Genomic DNA, 20239 nt, shown 5'->3' on the forward strand with positions numbered 1-20239 from the left:
TAAAATGAGTTAAACTAAGGAAGTCGCACTATTATTGACAGGATAAAGGAAGTAATTGAACAAGCAACAGCAGCAAGATGTAACCCACCAGCTGAAAAAGTCATTGCCCAATTCCCCACGCTGACCAAATTTCCCTTCTTGTTCTAATTCCTCAGCAACAAAATAAGTAATTATAAATTTCAAAACACAATTGTGGGCAATGGTGATTATTAATGTCCCTTGAGAGGGTCATGGAACCTTACTAATAATTCACTGGATATCAGATCACATTCAGTCTGATTATTAAAATAATAGGATTGAAAACAAACCAGATTGTGTGTTTCGGTGATGTTGGCTGAGAGATAAATACTGGTCAGAATACTAAACTCCTCCCCTATGAAATGGTGCCATGGGCTTCTTTACATCCACCTGAGAGGGAAAACAAGGCTTCCGTTTGTTTCATCCAAAAGACTGCTCCGTCGGCAGTGCTGCATTTCCTAAGTACTCCACTGGGATTGCCAGACTGGAATTTTGTGTGTCACTGAAGTGAGGATTGAAGCCTGACTCAGAGGCAAAAATATTATCCACTGACACTGGAAAATCTCCTCAGCAGCAAGCGTTATGCTCCTCAGAATGTGCTTGTCTCGGTCAGTCTCAAACTTGCTCCTTGTGGAAAGGAATTCTCAGCACCAAACCTTTCCCTCCTTACGTTCATTGTTAAGAGTAAAGTGCACTTGACGCTGTATATAATTAATAACTTCGAAGCTTTCAAATAACAATAAACAAAGGATTCTGTCTCTCACTCCTGCAATACAAACCCCTACAATCCCTCAGAGGTAAACAGAATCTTGATAAACAAAGGACAGAAAGGTTATCGGAGTGGGAGGGAATGTGGAGTTGAGGTTACAGTCACATCAGCCATGACCTTATTGAATGATGGAGCAGGCTCAAGGGGCTGACTGGCCTCCTCCTGCTCCTAATTTGTAGCTCATATGTAATGCTTGATCGAATTTGTTCATTGCTCAAAGAGTGCAAAGCACAAAATGTTTTCTATTTCCTGACATCTGTCACGTTGATAAACAGAAAATGCTATGGAGAGAAATAATATACAGATGATTAAAACTGACACCAATTTTATGGCCTTGCCTTTTACATTCCAGGTCGAGCACTTGACTTTCTGTATGACCACGTCTTTATTCATCCAAATGGCATGAGGAGAACTGTTCCCAAAGTGCTTGTTGTCGTCACTGATGGACGGTCACAGGATGAGGTTAAGAAACCCGCACTTGCATTACAAGAGGCTGGTAAGTGTCCTGAAGAATTGCTGTAGTAATTAGTGATCCTTCGTGACCAGTAAGGTTCAGTATTGGGGGCTATCTTATTCTAACATTAGTTCAGTCTTTTGTTTAATTTCACTGCTGACATTTAAGTCGAAGGTCCTTTCCTTATCGTCCAAACCAAAATGCTCACTGATTGGTTTCTATTAAATGTTTCAATCCTAAGGACGTGATCTTACAAACCTCGTCCTGCCCATTGGTTAGCGAGGCGACCTGGTACAATCAGGTGAAAGGCGAAAACTCAGAAACGCACCCGGTTATTGGCCTCCCCTGATTGTACCAGCCTTGTTTTGCTGGCAAAATCAGCATGCTGATTTCAATATTAATGATATGATTTACATATTGTCCTGGCTCACTTGCACTGACCTCCCCGCCGGTCGGGCTTCTCACCGGCAAGAATCGCAGCTGGTCTCCATCAGTGGAGACTAGACATGGTGGCCTCGGCAGAGGGATCGGAGGCCATTCATGCCTCCGGGTGGTGGGGTCAGGGCTGGGCAGTACCCATGGACAATGCCCGCCTGGTGGTGCCCACCTGGTACCCTGGCAGTGCCCACTAAGCACCCTGGCACTGCCCACTGGACATCCTGGCACTACCCGCTGGGCACCCTGGCACTGTCCACTGGGCACCATAACTATGCCAGGGGCAATGACAGGGGGCGGTACGGCATGATTAGGGGTGGATCCTGAACAGGGGTGGGGATCAGAGAAGGGAGGAACTGTGCAGAGGTGGTGATCAGGGAGAGAGGGAACTCTGCAGACGGGGGTGATCAGGGAGGGAAGGGTCACCCTGACCTGAAACATTGGCTCTATTCTCTCTCCATAGATGCTGTCAGGTCTGCTGAGATTTTCCAGCAATTTCTGCAACTTGCGATATGTCTCATGTATCCATTAGGATAGGAGATGGATGAATCAATGGATGTTTCATGTATTTTTCACCCAGCAATTCCTATGTTTCTTCTTACAGCTCGACGGTAACTACTGATAGACTCTTAACCTGAAAAATCTGCTTTTATCTTCCTTGCAGGCTACAGTGTGTTTGTAGTGGGGGTGGCTGACATTGATGTTACAGAGTTGAAGAATATTGGCAGCAAACCTAGTGAAAGGCATCTCTTCCTTGTGGATGATTTTGACGCTTTCAGAAAGATTCAGGATGAACTTATTACCTTCCTCTGTGAAACAGCTACTTCTAGTGAGTAATTTCCATTCATGTCATTGATTGGTTTCCTCTTTCCCTCAGCACCAATGGAACAACCATTGCATGCATTAACCACAAGCTTTCAGCTTCTGTGGAGAAATAGATGGAAGAATACAATGCAATTCCTGGAATATTGGAATAGTCCATCAACAAATGGAGGCAATTGTCTGAGGTAGAATCGTTTGCACTGTTAGGCCCATACCCTGATGTGGATTCGTACCAGTAAGAAAAATATCAACAAGGGATGGGGAAGGGGAGAATGGCACACTGTTTGCTTCCATCCTGCTCTGTTATGCAACCAGCACCTCTTTGCCAATGGGCCTCAGGGGAAAGTCTGCCCAATGCATTTTTCCTCATCCTGTTTCAATCAGTCATATTGCCCGTTAGCATTCCATGCATAGTAAGTAGTCTCACAACACTAGGTTAAAGTCCAACAGGTTTATTTGGTCCACTCCATGCATAATTAGGGAGAAAACTTTCTGACATTTCTTGTGTTGTCTCTAGAAATCAGACACTTTTTAATGTCTGTTCTTCCTTTAACACACATGACAGTGCTTCCTTGCTGCTGTATTCATAAACACTAGCTCTCCATCAAAATTAAAATGCTCGCCACCAGCACATCCATCATTTTTAATGGGGCTGGTTTTTCCAACGTCATTTTTATTCTCCCTTCTTCTGAACAGTTTGACTCATTCTGGCCAGGCATTGATGGGTGCTATCAGACCTCCAGTTGCTCACTTAAGTGGTCATTATCAACTTTGGCAAGCTGTTCTTCTTTTATTCATTTATGGGACGTGGGCATCGCTGGGTGGCCAGCATTTGTTGCCCATCCCTAGTTGCCCTTGAGAAGGTGGTGGTGAGCTGCCTCCTTGAATCGCTGCTGTCCATATGCTGTGGGTTGACCCACAATGCCGTTAGGGAGGGAATTCCAGGATTTTGACCCAGCGACTGTGAAGGAACGGCGATATATTTCCAAGACACAAGTGAGTGGCTTGGAGGGGAACTTGCAGGTGGTGGTGTTCCTATGTATCTGCTGCCCTTATCCTTCAAGATGGAAGTGGTTGTGGATTTGGAAGGTGCTGTATAAGGATCTTTGGTGAATTGCTGCAGTGCATCTTGTAGATAGTACACACTACTGCTGCTGAGTGTCGGTGGTGGAGGGAGTGGATGTTTGTAGATGTGATGCCAATCAAGTGAGTGTTGTTGGAGCTGCACCCATCCAGGAAAGTGGGGAGTATTTCATCACACTCCTGACTTGAACCTTGTAGATGGTGGATAGGCTTTGCGCAGTCAGGAGGTGAGTTACTTACCACAGTATTCCTAGCCTCTGACCTGCTCTTGTAGCCACTGTGTTTATGTGGCGAGTCCAGTTGAGTTTCTGGTCAATGGTAACCCCAAGGATGTTGACAGTGGAGGATTCAGTGATGGTTACCCATTGAATATCAAGGGGCGTTTGACCATGGAAGATATCACAGCCAAGACCAATCTCACGTGCCACTGGGTGGCATTGCTGGGTTTCAATTAGGAACATTACTGAATGTCTCCCTCTTCATAATTCAGGAACTCCGCTGCTAACTTCAGTGCCCCTTCTTCCCTAGATGAGTTCAACATGGATTAGGGTTCAAAAGCAGGGACCTCCCTCCTCCACATGGCTCATTAGCAAATCACCAGATGCCGTTCCCACCAAGTGTTTTTCTTTTAAATATATAAAATGAAACATGACATTATTGCTATAGAACCCACTTGTTGCTAAAGCGGAAATGAGGATTGCAGCTTTAAAAGACTTCTCTCCTTGGTCCATTACTTCATCAGTGGATCTGCAGGAAATCCAGGAGAAATGGCTCATTACCAAAATGACCTCTAATGATCAGGGGAATCCCTGCAGAAATTCAACTCCACTGTCCACTGGATCAGACTTCAATGAATAAAACAAACTCCCTCTTTTCCCTCAAGGTGAACACAAGAAAATGTTAAATTGATGAGTCAGTGAAGTGGTTAGTACACATGTCCTTTGGAAAAATGTATTTTTCTCTGTTAATATTTATTTTTTTGTCACATTGCAGCTTGCCCGCTGATTTATCTCAATGGATTCACTACACCTGGTAAGGGACTCATTGGAGCTACCATTGTTCTCTTTCTCAATCTGTCATAATATAATGAATTTCACTGTGACGCAGTACGGGAACTGAATGTCCATTGTGATTTGCATAAGTTTAGTTATAGCCTGTCATCACAAACTGACTTTACACTAGATGTGTGGAATAAACTATGCCTCTCTCTCCTTCCTTTCACCTTTTCTTCACCTGCCTTCCCCGACCCCCCCACCCCCGCTCCTCGCCTATGTCTTTCTTTTCCTCTTTCACTCTTTACCTGGTCTCCCTCCTCACCCCTCTTACTCTTTCCATCTTTTCCATTCTCACTGTTCTGCCCCTCTCATTTTCACTTTCTCTTCTCACATCTCTCCATTTCTTAGCACTCTCTCATCTCTCTCTCCTTCTTAATTCCTTCTTTGACTGTTTTTCACCGCATCATTGGTTTATTTCTTCTCTTCTCTTGCATCTTCTCAACTTGTGATCATTTATTGATCTCTTTACTCATTTTTCCCCTTTTCACCACTCTCTCCCTATTCTTACTTTTATTTCCTCTGCCAATTTCATCTTCATCTCTCTCTATGCTTCCCACACTCTTTCACATTATCTCTATCTCTCCCACTTTTTCCCCTTCTTATTACTCTTCCTTTCCTCCTTTCTCCAGTCTTTGCACAGCCCCCGACCTCTTCCCCTGATTGTCAGAACTTATGTGGCAAGTTTAGGAACTCAGTAATCATGGTTGTGAGCTTATGTATTAACATTATGAAAGAATGTCCAAAAATGTGCAGGTTAAGTGGATTGGTCATGCTAAATTAGCCCTTAGTGTCCAAAGATGTGTAGGTTAGATGGATTGGCCATAGTAAATATGTGGGGTTACAGGAATAGGACGGGGAAGAGGGCCTGGTTAATTTACTTTGTCAGAGAGTCTGTGCAGACTTGATGGGCCAAATGGCCTCTTCTGTACTGTAGGGATTCTATGATTCTGTGATGAAAATAAAAGTTCACCTGCAATTCAACAAGTCATCCTATTAAATGCTCATCCTCATAAAGTTATATTCTGGATATAAAGCTGCATAGTACAGCTTTGAAAGATCTTTTGGATAGGGTAATCAAAAGGTCAGGTGTGGGGTGGAAGGATTTCTGGCACACATCCAATAAAGTTGTGAACAGTGGGAGCAACTCTGAAGAAATGTTGGGCAGCTGAAATGGATGTAGTTCCCCCTCTGGGAGAAAAGAGATTGGATTTTCTTAACCATTAGCGCCATTGAGATGTTCACCCAACTTGAATTGAACACTTTCTTTACATTAACTAAGAGAAACGAGAATGCCCAACAGGTAATCAAGTGTTTTCTTATTCTGAAGGTTACAGGATGTTGGAGTCATTCAATCTGACAGAGAAGGATGTTGGATCAGTTGCAGGAGTTTCTACGGGACCAGGGTCTTTCAGTAGTTATACCGCCTACAGCATCCATAAAGATGCACATCTCATTCAACCCACCATGTAAGTTCTGGTGTTATCGCAGCTCTTTCTTTCCCTCAGCTGTGGCTCACGAGGGGGCACTGTTACCTCTGCAACAGAAGGTAGTGAATTCATTTCCCATGCCAGAGACTTAAGGACATAAACTAGGCTAACAATTTAGTGCAGTACTAAGGGAGTAGTGGACTGTTGGAGGTTTCATTTTCAGATGAGACATTAAACCAAGGCCCCATCTGTCCTCTCAGGTGCAAGTATTTGAAGAAGAGCAGGAGATTTCTCTCCATTGTCCTGGCCAATATTTATTCTTCATCCAACATCAGTAAACAACAGAAAACATGGTTGCTTTCCCATTGCTGGTTATGGGATCTTGTATATAAATTAGCTGCTGTGTTTCCTACATTATAGCAAAGACTGCACTTCAGAACAGAACTTCATTGCTCATGAAAGACGATGGACTTAATGGCCTCCTTCTGTGCTGTAATGGCTCTGTAACTCTCTGAAAGGAACCATATAATTTCAAGTTCTTTTCTTTCTTTATGTGGCATTTACTTCAGAGAAACATCCTGCTCAGTCCTATCAGTTGGTAACACTGCCACCTCTGGGAGAAAGAACAGTGGGTTCAAGTCCCACGTCTAGGCTCAGGCATATATTTTTACCTTAGTCCCAGTGCAAGATCTGAGAGAATACTGTATTGTTTGGAGACATTGGGTCGAATTTTCCCAAAACCTGGCAGAGTGTCAGTTTCAGACTGAAAACCGGTGCGTATCTGTCCAGATGCACGACCAAGTTTTCACTCCAGATTTCCTGGCATTGCATGCACAGAAAGTCTGGGGGGTGTGGTTTGCGCCACCATTCAGGCAGGATGAACCAGAGATCAGGGCGCCATCTTCAAAGGGCGCTTCCAGCTGTGCCCTCTGTGTTCTCCCACACCCCCTGCCCCCCACAGGTGCAGAGGACCCCACAGTATTGGGGGGACTCTCCTCCTCCCGCACTACACAACTATTGGAGCACTCTTCACCCCCTCACAGGCACTCATTAGCACTCCCGCTCTCCACCCTACACAGGGACTCCCACCTTCCCCCATCACCTCAGAGGCATCGGCCAACTCTTACCCCATCACACAAAAGGGAAATCTCCCCCCATGCAGCTCCCCAGAAAGTTAGCCCCGGCTTTGCCAACCTGGCATTGGTAAGTTGGCATTGCCAGGTTGCCTGGGATAGTGCCAAGATGTTCATCATGACTGGTTTTTGATTTGGAAAACCAATGATGATTTACACCATTGTAAAATCTTGCCAGCTGGGTGTGATGATACGAAGAGGGCAATATTCAGCAGCTGCTACTCAATTTGCACCCACGGCTAGCGTGGCCATTAAATCGCCCATGTGCTTTCGATAAGATGCTGAACCAGAGCCTTGTCTATTCCTTGAGAAAATCTCAAGCAGCTCCATTTAAAGGTGAGTCGGGAGTTCCCTCGGTATTGTGGACAATACTCTTCAGTAAACCAACCATGCCAAAAACAAATTTCTCATTGCTCTTCATGAGATCTTGTTACGCATCAACTGGTTACTATGATTTTGTTTTGTGATGTGCACCCCTTTGCCCTCCCCAAACTCCCACAGATTGGAGAGCTGGTGGGAATCCCACGTGCTTTCAAGGGGAGACACGATGTAATTAAGTGCCCGTCAGGGTCTTCACTGGACATCATTGAACCTCCCTTTGAGAGCTGCTAGCCAACCACTGGCCACAGCTCTCTGCTGGTATCACCACTGGGAGAGTTAGTTGCTACAGCTAATGCACAGAGGCCCGAGCCCCAGGAACAATGCCATATCCCAGGACACAGGTGAATGAGGGAGGGATGGGGTCATAGAGAGGGGGTCACTGGAGGAGGTGCAGGGAGATCTGAGGTAAAAGCCCAATCCACCCAGTTCCCAATGTCACCTCCCTCAATCGAGCATATTGTGCCCATCAATAAGGACTGCCCACTCCAAGACTGCAGGCAAACCTGAGATGGCCGCTTGCTGGAGCCATGAGGAAGCAGTGCAACTCCTATTAAAACCCTGAGCCACCACTAAATTTTGGTGGATTTGGGGATCATTGGCTTTAAGTGATTCATTAGTGAGCCTAATCGCCTTCCAGTTGCTAGTAATCAGGAATCCCACCATATGCTTTTCCCATCCCAACCTAATTGGGGACAATTTTCCTGACATAGGGAATGAGGACTCCCTCCCGATTCTCTACCACTTCGCCTCACCCCATGCAGCAGCATCATTTTTGCTCCAGTGGGCTCCAATTAATCCAGCCATAATTCAGTGCTCACTTCACAACAGTGGGTCACTGCACTTCAAAAGGAAATTTTGAAGATTTAAAATAATGGGCATTGCGACACGAGGGATGATGAGCAGAAATGTTTTGTGCAGCAAATCGTTATAATATGGAATATACTGTATGAAAGGGCAGTGAAAGCAGATTTGATAGTAATTTATAAAAGGGAATTGGCTATATCATTGAACAGGAAACATTTGGAAAGCTATTGGGAAAGAACAGCAGGGGAATAACTGGGCAGCTCTTTCAAAGAACTGGCATTAGCATGATGGGCTAAATGGACTCCTTCTGCGTTCTAATGATTCTATGACTAGAGATGGGATTGATGCTTTCCCAAGCTCATTTCATAGAGCACTGTTATGGTTACAGAGAAAGGAAATATTCATCAATCTTGCTGAAAAGTTTGGACAATGTTTGATTGTAAAGAACGAATCCATACCAAAAGATGAGCATAGATTGTGGACACGACACACCCAAAACTCTGTGAAATAGAACAACTGAATACTGTGCATGGGATATAATTCAAGGAAAGCCCAATCCACAATCACGCTAAATAAAAGGCTTGCAATAATTGACAAGTGGTTAACCAACCAGGCAAAAACACAATTACTTACCACAGTTGATATTTGGCCAATTACATTCAACAGTCAAAAGTTCATCCCTGAACAAGGACCCTCTGTCTTTCTCACTCACTTCCTCAAATCTCTTTTTTCACTGCTTTTCTCTCTAAAACTAGAAAACACAAGAAAGGGTTTGTGAAACTGTACATTTCCTACAAATATTCACCTCCAGATTTTGCATTATTCTAATGAATTCCCAGGGATTCTGATACCTCCATAGAGGCAAACCATCCTTTTTTCCGTTTAAATTTCTCAGTTTGGCAAATTTACCTTTTTTTAACAATGTATACAGTTTATTGGGAAACAAGAATTGCATTTGAGTTGATTAAGCCCTACAACTGATTTTACTAGGGGAAAATATTGACTGAAGCAATTAAATACCCCATGGTACATTATGGTCCAGAATTTGCAGTCAGCAGTGGAGTGACGGTGCTCACTGACAAAGATCTAGTGAAATCTGTGGCATGGATTTCACCTTGCCTGATGTTAGATTGAACCTGGTGCCAAGTCCAGCTATAGTGATGACAGCAAGCAGGTTAAGCAGCCATTCACAATAAAGAATTCTCATTGGCAGCAGACTAAGAAGTAAAAATGGACTGATTTTCTTTTTTTTAATGGATTTTACAGACTGTGAAATCAAAATTAGGACATGCTTCATTAGAAGATAAAATATCACAAGTAAACTTTTTTTAAAAGTTTTTAAAAAATGGAATTTCTATCATAATGGACATTACACAAATGTAAAAATTAACATTCCAGGGCTTGAGAATTATGTAGTAGTTACTTTTTATGAAATAATTAAAGATCCAGTTACAGCCCATTAACAATGGAAGATTTCCATCTGTTCAGCAATTTCTAAAGATTACAATCTGTGGAGATTTTCATTGTGCACTCTGTGGAACTATGAAAGATCAGGAATCACTGACAGCAATTTTGGATTTTTGCATTGAACTGCACGTTTGTACACGCAGGAAGTTGGTAATATCAGTAAACACTGGCAGTTGTGTTGCCATTATAACCACAAAATCTGGGCATTTAGTGTTTCACTGCCAATAGCAGAGGGAGTTTGAGGTTGATAATTGCCTGTGGAGGGCCACAGATGAATAGTGTACTTAGAAGGATGGATGAATATCTTAAAATCTTTCACAAGATAGTTTCAAGTCATTCAATCACACTGCCTTGATTGTCAATGGGCGTGGAACTATTATGCTTAACTTACTCTCAAGCAATCGAACCAGTGGAGTAGATATGAAGATTGGATCAATTGTCTAAGGCCTCTGGAATGGCAATGTTGTACATGTAGATTTTCAGAAGTCATTTGATAGGGTGCCGGTTAAGAGACATGCTGCAAGTATTAAGGCACATTGTATTAAAGGGAATATAGCCAAGAAATAGAGATGGATACAGCTTGGCCTAGTTGGTAGCACTCTTGACTCTGAATCAGAAGCTGGTGGCTTTAGCTCTACTCCAGAGACTTGAGCACACAATGTTGATTGACATTTCAGTGCAGCACTGAGGAAACAGTGCATTATGAGAGTGCTGTTCTTCAGATGAGATGTTATACTAAGGTCATATCTTTTCCATTCAGTTTTAAATGCCTATTGGGAATTGGGGTTTTCAATTTCCTATAGTCAGCTACTTAGACGATGGAATTTCTGCAAAACCCTTTTCCTTTGATGCAAAGGCTGTAAACTTCCTTCCAAAGGATTTTTTTGAAAAAAAGAATATGAAAGGATGTTGTGGGCGAACAGGGAAGTGAAACTCATGTGAAGAAAAGTACTTGTCGAGGCTTCATGGGCCGAAAGGCCTGTTTCTGATTCTCAGCTACAATTGCACTGCAACTTCAAGTAAACAGAGGAATTGAGAGGAAAGTAGAGGCGTCAATCCTGATTTTTTTTAAAATGGACATAGTCTCATTTTAAAAATTGAAATGATGTACCAACAATCTTTAACTGGAGCTTTCCTTTAACCGTATATACCATGCAATCTCTTCCAGTCTGTGAATCTGCATGAATTGATATGAGGGTGAAACATGGCAGTATTTCAGACCGACTATTTTTGCCAATTTGGGAATTTTAGAAGAAAAATATTTTGCTCAAAAACAAATCTCTGTGGAAACCTCAAGTCATTTGGCAATCAGAACCAAAAGCATTTACATACTTCACCATAAGTCTGATAGATATCAAAGCTTGAGCACATAATCAAAGTTGACACACCACTGCAGTATTGCAGTATAAGAGGTGATATTTTTGTAAAAGCTGGAGGCTCAAATGCCTGAATGTTTGTACTTGGATTGATGTTAAACATCTCACTGAAGGAGAAATATCTCCTTCTTTCGCTTGTCAGTTTTTATCTGCTTTTGTGATTATGCATTGTGATTTTTTTCCTACATTAAAGATGCTCTATAAATGTAAATTATTGTGGAATTCTGCTGTCTTAGCCAATATTTCTCAAATAACGGAGATTCATTCATTGTTTTTTATGATCTTGCTTTATATAAAATGGCTGTTGGTTTACTCAGTGTTATGTAACTAAGAGAAACAAAGACTAATGTCCATTTCACTTTCCCCATTTTTTGTTGAATCATGTCCCCATGTACCAACTCTCCCTTTCCCTTCATAGACTTGTCGCCAAATGAGGACGTGTCAGTCAGAAATTTGTCTGCAAGTTCCTTAGAAATAATCGGATATGTCCAAGAGGGGCTAAACCTTTAGAATAATTAACTTTACCCACCATTATTTCCAACAGCAATTATGATGATGAAAAATCAATTCATTATATGTGGACAATTCCATAGATGTAATCCATAAAATTCCTACAGTGCTGCAGGAGGCCATTCAGCCCATCAGGTCTGCACCGAATCTCCAAAACAGCAACTTACCCAGGCCCACCAACCCTCCACATCCTTGTTACTCGGTGCATTTATCATGACTAATCCACCTAACCTGCACATTTTTGGACCTCTGGAGGAAACCGGAACAGCCAGACGAAATCCACGCAGACAATTCTGAAGGACATAATAAGGTGCTGCAGCAATCCAAGTCTTCCATTTATTATTTACCTCATGATTGATCAATGAAATGTCTTTTATTATCTCACAGAGAAATTCACCCTGATGGTCTGCCACCTACCTATACAATCATGATGCTCTTCCGTCTTCTTCCAACAACAACCTCTGAGCCTTTCGCCATTTGGCAGATTACAGACCGAGATTACAAGCCAGAGGTCGGAGTACTTCTGGATGGTAAGTTGTGCTTCTTAATGCACAAACCATTAGTTGTCTGTAGTTGAATGTTCTGGGCGCAGTTCTTCAGTTTGCACCCTATGTGCTCCCTCCAGTGGGAAAATTGGAGTGATCCCGCTGGCGTTAGCAGTGCCTGTCAGGTGGCAATCTCCCACCTGAACCATTTAAAATTTATGCAGCCCGGGAATTACACTGGCCAACCCGGCTTTCCAGGGATTGGGGTGCCTTCAGTGCTGACAAACAGGTACCTTTCCATTCTACAAACCCCTCCATGAGCTGGCAATCCCCTCTGACAAGGGGAGCAGCCCAAAATGCTCAACACAGAGGGGAATCCTCCCCTCCACCACTGAAAGAACTGATTTCCATCCCCCCTCCCAACATCATGCAGGCATGAGGGTGACCCCTCCCCTCCAGCCAGAGGCCTCAGCCCATTCCCTCCCGCCCTCCCTGGCAAGAGAGACACTCTCAGATGGGCTCTCTTCAGGCCATCCTCAGGACCCCCAGCGCTAACCTTGCACTGCCCCCTGGCACCTTGATAGTGATACCTTGACCTGGCACTCTGGGCAAGAACTTGATTGGGGCTGATGGGGTGGATTGGGAACATTGTGACAGGTTTGCTGCCTGGCGGGAATCCCGTTTTAGGCCCAATATCCAACTTGAGTTCTCTCCAGGGGCTTGTGGGCCTGGTGAATACTGGCCTAGAACTGCAGGTCTCTTGTGAGACATGGAACCTTTACGTTTACTGACATTTGCCTAGATTTTCTTCTTGGCCCGAATTTTTTGACAGTTCATCCCAGTGGGATCCTCTCCTCACGCCGACAATGCACCCATGCCATGGGTTTGCAGTCAAAGAGAAATCTCATTGACAACAGCGAATGGCGCCTCTCACCAGGAGAAACACATCACAGGGCGACCAGAAAAGGGCGACTCGGTGGCACTGCTGCCTCACAGTGCCAGGGACCCGGGTTCGATTCGGCTTGGGTCACTGTCTGTGTGGAGTCTACACGTTCTCCTTGTGTCTGTGTATGTTCCCTTCTGGTGCTCCGTTATCCTCCCACAGTCTGAAGGACATGTTGGTTAGGTGCACTGGCCATGCTAAATTCTCCCTCAATGTACCCGAGCCAGCGCTGGAGTGTGGCGACTAGGAGATTTTCACAATAACTTAATTGCAGTGTTAATGTAAGTCTACTTGTGACACTAATAAGTAAACTTTAACTTAAAATCCCCCCCGTATTTGGCTGAAACATTGGCTGCATTCAATATATCCCAGCCAGGCACGCGTTTGGTGGGGAGGCAAGTAAAATAGGTATGCTGGCTAACCTACTACCCACACGTCCACCCACGACCAGGTCCCATAGTAAGCTAGGTGTGCAAGTCCTGAAATTGGCAGCCTGTCCACCATATTTTAATGAATAATTAAAGGTCAGTTAGACTTGTTAGTAAGCCTATTGACCTGAATACTCTGTCCAAACAAAAATATTGTTGGCATGAGCAGTTGACCAGGAATGGCAAGGCTTTATTTGAAGGCCTATGTGAGAAAAGGTGGGAAAGAAGGGAGGGGGGCCCTGTGTACATCAGGGACACCTTCCCCAAGATGTCAAGCCTCTTTTCCATGCCACTGTTCTTCCAAAACCCACCCTCTCACTCTACACCCCCCCTTTCAGGATTCCTTCCTCTCCCTAAAACCATGGGGCTGACCTATCCCGGGTAGCCATGATCCTCTTGGCTTCTTCTGGCTGTCCCGGTAGCACCTACTACTGACATCTGGCGATGCTAGGACTGATGGAGCTGCCATCCAATTAGATTGGCAGCTCCCATGGGTGGGACTTCCTCCCACTGAGGAACAGAGGTCCCACTGTGAAACGGTTTAGTGTGTTATTGCTGCGGGGTAGACTTCCTTGGCATGCGTTAGCTTACAGCTGAGTTTCCTTATCAGTGGAAGGAGCAGTCCACCTCCAAACCACCCCCGCCCATGAAATGCAGTTTATAGAAACCATTTGCATAATTCTAGACAGCAAAGTATAGAAATTGCTGAACTAGAATCCTAGACATGTTCAATAGATCCATCAGCATCTTGTATTTATTTGTTCTTAGGAGTTTTTATTGGCCATCCTTCATTGCCTTGAGTCTATTAAAACTTGTATAGTATTGAACTAGAGTAACGTGTAGAGAACAGATAAGACTGTTCTAGATAGATTAATGTTCCATTAAAGATTTTAGTGAATCACTTGGGTTTAGAAATTTTCTGAAATTGAATTTAACCAGTTTCTATAATGGGATTTACAAGTTTCTATCCTCGTTTAAAATTCCTTCCATGGCTACATTTAGCCAAACCTGACCAATTTATGGCATGAGATCCAAGGAGCCCTTAGAAAACTTCCGTCCCAAGGCCATTTAGTCCAAGATGTTCAGTGCTTTTTGGAACACATGGACAGGAATGGACTGTCAGCTCCTCAAGATTACTCTGGCATTCAATTAAACATGGCAGGGCTGTACCTTAACTCCCTTTATTCGCCTTAGTTTTATATCCCTTGATATACTTACCAAACAAAAAAATCTAGCTACTGCACCAACCCACATTAATTATTTTCCCTCTCTCCCCAGTTCTCATCCAAGTTAGCTGCCCTTTGATGAAGCTCATTTCAATAATTAAATAATTACCATTTACCAATTTCTTACCAGTCTCTCCTGATGTTTTAAAATTTTCATCATACTGAACATCCTCACTATACAGTTAAGAAATGGGTTAATTCAGTAGGAAGTGCCGGTCATTTAATTCATGATAAAAAAGTAACACCTATTAATGTTCCTCCCCCAAACTATAGGCAACAGTAAAACACTATCCTACTTCAACAAGGATGAGAGAGGAGAGTCTCAGACCATCACGTTTGACAGTGAAGATATGAAGAAACTCTTTTATGGAAATTTTCACAAGGTCAGTGTTTATTTGTCTTTTACATTGTTAATGACTTTTTAATTCCCCCTTCAGTGAAGCATGTTTATATATTTGTGATCACGTCTCTATGTTGCCATTAATCATTGGAATGACAGAGTTTGCTGGAATGTAGCTCTAGACAAGTAGTGTGGACTGTCTCGCAATGTTATGTTCTGACAATAATTGTTCCAATTTTTACGTTTCCGTCTTTGAAGGAGCTGCCTCTTGCTGGGGCATTGGTTTATGTGTCCTGGCACACACTGCAAGGTCATGCCTCTAGTTGTCATTATTCAGACATGACCATAGGCAGCAAGCACAGAATCCTAAAAGCTTTGGCCTCATTGCCTTCCATATGTCATACCTGACACTGCCATGTCAGTGCCGGTGCAGACTCCGTGGGCCAAAAGGCCTCTTCTGTACTGTATGATTCTATAACTGGAACTAAAGTTATCCCATGGAATAGCTGAGCTGCTGATCTCATGGGACTTGGCGTAATGTCTTGCTTAATGTCATTGATTCTCTTGCCTTTCATTCATTGAGTTTTGGCCTATGCTCGGTTTCCCAAGCAGACAGCTTCCCTCCTTCCTCATTTCAAAAACAATCTGGCTGACTGCTTCACTTTCACTTAAAAATTGGTGATGATATATAAAAGGGTAAAAATAAGGGTTAGAAATTCCATGAGACATAATTGCACAGGGAAATTATTCCCCCAAGTAGAGTGGAATCTTCTGATGTTTTTTCAGAGTGTCGGTTTCAATAAGAAAACTGGGATGTAGCTCTCCAGCTGCACAGCTGGGTTTTCTCTCCTGATTCTCTGACACTCTGTGCACAGAGAAGCTGGGGCGTTGATTTTGCCGTCACCCTCCATAGGCAAGACGATGGCAAACGTAGGCTCCATAGGCTCCCTCCCCCATCCCCCACAGATATTGGGGACTTGCCCTTCCCCACCTCACAAGCATCAGGGTGACCCACCCCCATCACAAGCATTGGGACACCCCCCTCCCACTCTGCCCTCCTCCCCGCCACCGCGCCCCCCCCCCCCCACCCCACCCCTCGCCCCCACAAAACATAAGGCAAACCCCCAAACTGGGGCTTCTCAGAGAGCTCACCCCTGGCACTGGCCCATGGCAGTCACTCTCTCCCCAGGGGCTAAACTTAACTTTGCTCTCATGGTGGGTTTTCCTCGACTGCTTAAAGTTTTTAAAGACCAGTTCTGAACCTCGCCGACGTGAAGTCACATCGGTAACGTATTAATATTCAGTGAAGGGAGGAAGCGTATTGCAGGGAAGCCCTATAATTACATTTAATTTTATTGAAATAAGATTCCCACGCTTTCTGCACAGGTTGTGGCGAGTCAGGAATTCCCAACCTTTGATCTACGTTTGTATGGCTGGTCAGTTCAGTCAATGGACCAGATGATCAACATCTCAAAGTGTTAAAAGAAGTGGTTGTAGAGATATTAGATGCATTGGTGATCATCTTGCAAAATTCTATAGGCTCTGGAATGATTCCTGTGGATTGGAAGGCGGCAAATGTAACCCCACTATTTAAGAAAGGAGGGAGAGAGAAAACAGGAAGAGAAACTGTTAACCTGACATCAGTTATGGAGAAAATGCTAGAATCTGTAACAAAGGATGTGATGATGACATAACAATTGGAAAATAATGGCAGGATTGGGCAGAGTCAACATTAATTTGTGAAAGGGACATCATGCTTAACAAACCTGTTGGAGTTTTTGGAGGCTATAACTCGCAGACTGGCTGATGGGAACCAATGGATGTGGTGTATTTAGGTTTTCAGAAAGTTTTGTTAAGTTTCCACATATAGCAACATAGAAACTAGAAGCAGGAGAAGGCCATTCGGCCCTTCGAGCCTGCTCCGCCATTCATTTTGATCATGGTTGATCATTGAATTCAATATCCTGATCTCTCCTTCCCCATATCCCTTGATCCCGTCAGCCCCAAGAGTTATATCCAATTTCTTTTTGAAATCAGACAATGTTTTGGTTTCAACTACTTTCAGTGGTAGTGAACTTCACACATTCACCATCCTCTGGGTGAATAAATTTCTCCTCACCTCAGTTCTAAAAGATTTACCCCTTATCCTCAAACTATGACCCCTAGACTTCCCCAACATTGCGAACATTCTTTCTGAATCTACACTGTCTAACCCTGTTAGAATTTTATAGTTTCTCTAAGATTGCCTCTCACTCTTCGAAACTTCAGTGAATATAATCCTAACCGACTTAGTCTCTCCTTATATGATAGACTGCTAACCTAGGAATCAGCCTGGTAAACCTTCGCTGTACTCCCTTTATAGCAAGGACATCCTTCCTCAGATAAAGACACCAAAAGTGCACACAATACTCTAGGTGTGGCCTCACCAACACCCTACACAATTGCAGCAAAACACCCCGATCCCTGTACTCAAATCCATAAGCTGTGAAGGACAACATACCATTTGCCTTCTTTACTGCCTGTTGTATCTGCACACTTGCTTTCAGCGACTGATACCCTGGCATGGATTGAGAACTGGTTAACGGATAGGAAACAGAGTAGGAATAAATGTGTCATTTTCAGGTTGGCAGACTGTGACTAGTTGGACATTGCAAGGAGCAGTGCCTGGGCTCCAACTATTCACATCTATAATCAATAATTTTGATTTGGGGGTTAAATGTAATGTTTCCAAGTTTGTAGATGATACAAATCTAGGTAGATAAGTGTCCCAAGGCACTTCACAAAGACAAACAAAAACAGAGGTCGAGACAAGCAAGGGGCTTTAGGAAGGGTATCCAAAATCTTAGTCAAAGAGAAGGGTTTCAAGGAGGGAATTAAAGGGGAGGGAGATGAAGGGGGAGAAGGTTTTAGGGAGGGAATTCCAGGGCATAGGGTCTAGGTAGTGGAACACATAGCTGCCAGTAGTGGAGTGAAGGGAGGAGGAATGAACAAGAGCTGCAGAGGAGAGAAAGTTATATTTCAGACCCCAAATAGAGTACACTGTTCAATTTTAGGCAGCACACCTCAGAAAGGTTAGATTGCCTTTTGAGGGGCTGTACTGCAGCTGAAACAAGGTTCAGGGGTTTAAACTCTGAGGGTTATATTTCCTTAATTATCAAAGAATGATGGATGATCTCATTGGGGGAGTTTAAAATGATGTAAGGATTCAATAGGGTAGCCATTCAGGACTGAAATCAGGAAGCACGTTTTCACACAAAAGGGAGGGGGCGATCAGCCTGCTGGTGGGGTCGGCACTGTGGGGAGGGGTTGGCACTGCGGGGAGGGGGTAGGGGTTTGGCACTGTGGTGGGCAGGTTGGCACTGCATAGGGGGTATCTGTCAGCCAGGGATCAGTGGGGAGGGGGGGACTTGAGATCAGGGCGGGCCGGGAGGGCGGTGGCTGGTCACGGGAATGGTCAGGGGGCCAGTGATCGGGCCTTGCAGGGGGAGGAGAGCCGTTGTTGCGGGGGTCACGGGGCTGGCCTGCAATCGGGAAGCCAGCAGTGCAGGCACTGACAGATTGGCATATGCGCAGTGGTCTGCTCAGCGTGCTGACTTCAGCCTTTCCAGTGGGGATATTCCCCGTTCTCTGTAATTTAATGATATTCACGTTGGTGGCCTCTACAGTGCCCAGAGTGAGGGAGATTCTTGTCTGAAAAAGCAGTGTGAATTACTCCAGTTATCACACAAATTCGAAACTTAGAATATTTGGGGGGGGAATTCCGCCCCATAAACTAGGACCAGGGGAATTAATTTATTGGATACAAAGTAAACACATTCTCCTGGCATCGAAACAACCCCTTTGATTCCTCATTTGTAAATGGAAGAGGGAAACATTAACAAATGACATTTATAAGAAGATTGTTTTTGGAAAATAAGAGGATAGAATATTTCTGGTTGTCAGCCAAAGTTTCTGCTCTGAGGATCTGCTAATGTCAGTGAGCAGAGTGCATGTGTCATTCTGTGCACAATGCTTCAGGAAAATCCAGAATATTAATGGTGTGTACTCTGGCTGTGCCTAAAGGCACATATGTTAATTTCAATTATCTGTAAATTTGACATGCAGTATGCACTTGGCAAATGCTCTGTGGAAAAATCAAGTCTTAATGAGCTAAAAAGAACTGTAAGACAAGACAGTCTTGACAGAGAGAAGGAAGGAGTTGAGTAAATTCCTATGACCCAAGAACTGCTCAAATGATCAACCATGAAGCATTGAGATACAAAGCAGAGGACCTCTAAATTATTATGCAAAATATCACCCATTTTTAAATAGACAATCCTCCCATCTTCACCCCCGCAACCAGCCTTTCCCTCTCTTGACACGGTGAAGGGTTTCACTGATGCCAACAGCATTGCACTTCATGATAGCGGAGAATTTTACAATGCAGAGGCAGGATATGTGGCCTATTATGGCCAAATCTCGTGAAATGCTGAAAACATGAACCTTGACAGTGAGGTTTGGGTTTGCGACCTTCCCAGCCCCTCTCCGATGACGTGATCAGATCCGTATCCGAAAAGGGCGTAAGCCTGATTTGCATGCACTGTCATCTCAATAGTAGGCATCAAGATACAATATCTGCCCCGTTGTATCCTCCCACCCAGCTGGCGCGATGTTATCCCTGTGCAAATCACTGCTGGGGGGTTTCAAAAACAAAAACCAGCTGAGATGATCACGCCCAGGTTGCACAGATAAGTATAGCCCCTGGGTGGTGAGGGACATGCCTTTGCCCCCTTGCACTTTGGCAGTGCCCCCAGCCAAATGGGGAGTGCCATTGCTGGGGGTGCCCCTTATCCATGGGAGCGAGATTGCCCTTCTGCATGTGGAGGCGGTTCCCCCTTATCCATAGGGGGGTGGGTGTTAGCCTTCTGCATGTGGAGTCTCGATGTCTGTGGGGGTGGGGTTCTAAATGTCCTCAGGGAGTCTGTGGTTGGGGGGGTTTTCCCATGTTCGTGGGGGGTTTCAATGCCCATGGGATGGGGGGCCTTACCTTTTATTTAAATCAGAGATTGAGGCACCCTTTAAATCTTGGGATTGCCAGCATTGC

General features: G+C 44.1%; 1 protein-coding gene across 2 annotated transcripts in view; it reads left to right on the top strand.

Annotated features, from left to right (window-relative positions):
- LOC144504285 (collagen alpha-1(XII) chain-like) overlaps window positions 1–20239 on the top strand; it is a 284762-nt gene that overhangs the window by 179622 nt on the left and 84901 nt on the right. For both annotated transcript variants that reach the window (XM_078229390.1, XM_078229389.1), the window contains exons 47-52: window positions 1140–1283; window positions 2341–2505; window positions 4575–4613; window positions 5964–6102; window positions 12122–12264; window positions 15090–15199. In XM_078229390.1, the coding sequence (XP_078085516.1) occupies window positions 1140–1283; window positions 2341–2505; window positions 4575–4613; window positions 5964–6102; window positions 12122–12264; window positions 15090–15199 (740 nt within the window). The remainder of the gene's footprint in view (window positions 1–1139; window positions 1284–2340; window positions 2506–4574; window positions 4614–5963; window positions 6103–12121; window positions 12265–15089; window positions 15200–20239) is intronic.

Source organism: Mustelus asterias, chromosome 15 (genome assembly GCF_964213995.1).
Source record: "Mustelus asterias chromosome 15, sMusAst1.hap1.1, whole genome shotgun sequence".
Classification (NCBI taxonomy): Eukaryota; Metazoa; Chordata; class Chondrichthyes; order Carcharhiniformes; family Triakidae; genus Mustelus; species Mustelus asterias.